The sequence below is a fragment of the Colobus angolensis genome, unplaced genomic scaffold (genome assembly GCF_000951035.1).
Source record: "Colobus angolensis palliatus isolate OR3802 unplaced genomic scaffold, Cang.pa_1.0 Scaffold471, whole genome shotgun sequence".
NCBI lineage: Eukaryota > Metazoa > Chordata > Mammalia > Primates > Cercopithecidae > Colobus > Colobus angolensis.
The window spans coordinates 375191-378642 of record NW_012118166.1 but is presented as its reverse complement, the minus strand read 5'-3'; the positions used below and the strand labels follow the sequence as shown (position 1 = coordinate 378642).

The window sequence follows — 3452 nt, the reverse complement described above, 5'->3', positions numbered from 1 at the left end:
AGCGCCCCAGGACCGCCTGGTGGAGCAGCTGCTGTCGCCGCGGACCCAGGCCCAGAGGCGGCTCAAGGTGCGTGTGTGGAGAGGGCAGAACGTGGGTCTGTGACCCCGCGGGCCCCGAGACTCGGCAGGGGGTCCCTATCCCCGCGCGCCACGGCCCGCCAGCGCCTAGGCTCAGCCCTGCCCTCTGCAGCGGCCTCGGGGGTCCGCCGCCCCACAGTGGGTGATGTGCCCTGTCCAGGCCTCACTTCCCGCGTCCCCAAAACGGGGCGGAGAATGCGGCCATGGGACCCCTTCAGGGGCCCCAAGGGTCTGCGGGGGCTGGGCGCCTGGGCGCGCGGGCGGGGTAGGCTCGGCGCCGCCGTCTATAAATAGGCGCTGCTCCGCCGCTGCCGCTGCCGCCGCCCCCGCGGCTGGATCCAGGCCAGGTGGGGCCTCCCGCCCCTGGCACTCTCCGGAGGGGTGAGTGTGGAGGCCCCGAGCTTCTCCGGATTATGGAGGGCCTTAAGTGTGTCCCAGGGGTCCCAATCCTGTTGTCCTCTGCCTGAGGAGGGAGGACACCGCCTGTGCCTGCTGCAGCCTGACATCTCCCCAAGGGACAAACACAGCCTCGGTCCCTACAGAGCCCTCCCTGAGGTTGGGGCCAGGGGTGTCCTCTTCTGCCATCCCCTGGCCTGCCTTCTTATCTCCAGTCTTTTGCCCATGGGCCCTCCCTTCATTTTTGCCAGTGAAATGCCCCACCCTGGGAACCGTACCCTCTGCTGTCTCCTCATCCTGCATTTGGTAAGAGACAGGGTATTGGGCTTCCGGAGAAACCTTTTTGTCCCTAACCTATCCCCCCCTGCCCCCAGGACATTGACAAGCAGTACGTGGGCTTCGCCACACTGCCCAACCAGGTGCACCGCAAGTCAGTGAAGAAAGGCTTTGACTTCACGCTCATGGTGGCTGGTGAGTGGGCTGGGCTCCTCAGGGGAGTGGCTGGGGTCCCTGGCCAGCCACGCTCTGTCGTTGGAGCCCCAGACCTAACCCAACTCCTTCTCTGTACCTGTATGCAGGTGAGTCAGGCCTGGGGAAGTCCACACTGGTCCACAGCCTCTTCCTGACAGACTTATACAAGGACCGGAAGCTGCTCAGTGCCGAGGGTGAGTGGCCCCCAGGAGGCCCTGGCACTGATCTCCAGCCCCCTTCCATGGGACCTCTCTAAGGACTCCCTTCCAGGTCCAGCTCCCACTGTTCTGTTCTTGTGGTGTGGGTCCCCCGGGGGGTAGGGCCAAGGCACCAAGATGGATGAGGACAAGGGTCCTGGCTGCCAAGGGTGAGGGGCTGAGGGTTGGAGAGGCCCCTCCAGTGGCCCCTTCCCCGTAGAGCGCATCAGCCAGACGGTAGAGATTCTAAAGCACACGGTGGACATTGAGGAGAAGGGAGTCAAGCTGAAGCTCACCATCGTGGACACACCGGGATTCGGGGATGCCGTCAACAACACCGAGTGGTGAGCGAGGCCTACTGAGAAAGGCCCTGCCTAGGCGGCCACAGCACTCCAGGCCTGGCCTCACCTCCCTCCTGCCCACAGCTGGAAGCCCATCACCGACTATGTGGACCAGCAGTTTGAGCAGTACTTCCGCGACGAGAGCGGCCTCAACCGAAAGAACATCCAAGACAACCGAGTGCACTGCTGCCTGTACTTCATCTCCCCCTTCGGGCATGGGTGCGTGACTGTCCTGGGGCCAGACTCGGGAGTACACCCCCTTACAATATGGCCCCTGGCTGTGCCTGTGCCCACACTTGGCTGCTCTCGGCAGGCTGCGGCCAGTGGATGTGGGTTTCATGAAGGCGTTGCATGAGAAGGTTAACATCGTGCCTCTCATCGCCAAAGCTGACTGTCTTGTCCCCAGTGAGATCCGGAAACTGAAGGAGCGGGTGAGCTTGCTTGCAGCACAGGGGCCTGGCCAGGGCCCTGGGGCTGAGGGGACAAGGGGGACCTGACCGGCCTCAAATCTGACGGCTCTTGCCCCACCACAGATCCGGGAGGAGATTGACAAGTTTGGGATCCATGTATACCAGTTCCCTGAGTGTGATTCGGATGAGGATGAGGACTTCAAGCAGCAGGACCGGGAACTGAAGGTGAACATGCAGACTGCTGGGGCAGGGCGATGGAGGTGGCGAGGGGCAGAACCAGAGGGCCTGGTCTCCTTCACACTGGGCCTGCTGGAGGAGGGCAAGCTCAGCCCAGTTGGGGGCAAGAGTCATTTGTTCTAGGAGTAGAGGACCTGTACCCCCTTCATCCAGAACTAGAAGGCAAACGTCACCATGCTTGGCTGGGGTGGGTCATGTGGGCCCCACATGGTGCTTGGCAGGTATGGAGCACTTGCCCAGATCCAGAAGTGCAACAGTGGGCCAGGCCCCCAACCCCAACCCTCTTTCCATGGGTTACCAGAGGAAGGGGCTGGCCCAGTGGCACACCCTGGTTCCCAGATTTCTGAACTCCAGGGTTGGTGGCTTCAGGTGCCCCAGCAACTCGAGTGGTGATGATGGAGACCATGCCAGGGGAAGGTGGCCACCAGGGCAGGGGCATCGGCATGGGGAGACATAGGCTTAGCCCTGGGGAGGAAAGGGGCTGCTGGAGGGTGTGGTTCTTGATGAGGGAGGAGATGAGGGTGGAGCATGCCTGGAAAGGCCCTGGCATGTGAGCCGCATGGGCTGTCTCCAGCCAGTGGCAGAAAGGCCAGAAAGGGGCAATACCAGGATCTCTTTGAGGAGAGGTCGTTGATGGTGATGCTGGAGGGGTGCCCTGGGAATTACATGCCCGTTTCCCATCAGTAACCCTGCAATTATGCTGACCGGGTGTGAGCCCTTCTCCCTCCTTCCCCCAGGAGAGCGCTCCCTTTGCTGTTATAGGCAGCAACACGGTGGTGGAGGCCAAGGGGCAGCGTGTCCGGGGCCGCCTGTACCCCTGGGGGATCGTGGAGGGTGAGTGGAGTCTTGGGGTACCAGGTCTGGTGGGGGAATGCTGTCCTAGGCTGGCGCCAGCCCACCACCCACTCCCACCCCGCAGTGGAGAACCAGGCGCACTGCGACTTCGTGAAGCTGCGCAACATGCTCATCCGCACGCACATGCACGACCTCAAGGACGTGACGTGCGACGTGCACTACGAGAACTACCGCGCACACTGCATCCAGCAGATGACCAGGTGCGCTCCCCCTCCTCGAGCCAGACCTCACCCCTCCGGCCCCGCCCACGTCTCCATAACTGAGGGCCGGTCCTGTCAGCCCACCCAGGCTTGAACCTTGCACGATCCCCCAAATCGCCCCCCCTCCCAGAGTCTGGTTTCCCTAGAACCAGTCCAGGGCTGTGAGGGCTCCGGAGGGCAGGGCCTCAGCAGTAGCGGGGATGGGCCAGGCATCGCCAGCCCACGCTGAGCCTCCGGGTGGCGCCGCCCCGTCCATCCCTCCCCCCC

At 63.2% G+C, this 3452-nt stretch overlaps 1 protein-coding gene across 1 annotated transcript in view; it reads left to right on the top strand.

Moving 5' to 3' along the window:
* The first annotated feature begins 681 nt into the window (after positions 1–681).
* Positions 682–3452, top strand: part of SEPT5 (septin 5) — a 3958-nt gene continuing 1187 nt past the window's right edge. The window contains exons 1-8 of the mRNA XM_011958676.1: positions 682–945; positions 1053–1139; positions 1363–1486; positions 1568–1702; positions 1797–1914; positions 2017–2118; positions 2868–2964; positions 3050–3210. Of these exons, the coding sequence (XP_011814066.1) occupies positions 936–945; positions 1053–1139; positions 1363–1486; positions 1568–1702; positions 1797–1914; positions 2017–2118; positions 2868–2964; positions 3050–3210 (834 nt within the window). The 5' untranslated portion in view covers positions 682–935. The remainder of the gene's footprint in view (positions 946–1052; positions 1140–1362; positions 1487–1567; positions 1703–1796; positions 1915–2016; positions 2119–2867; positions 2965–3049; positions 3211–3452) is intronic.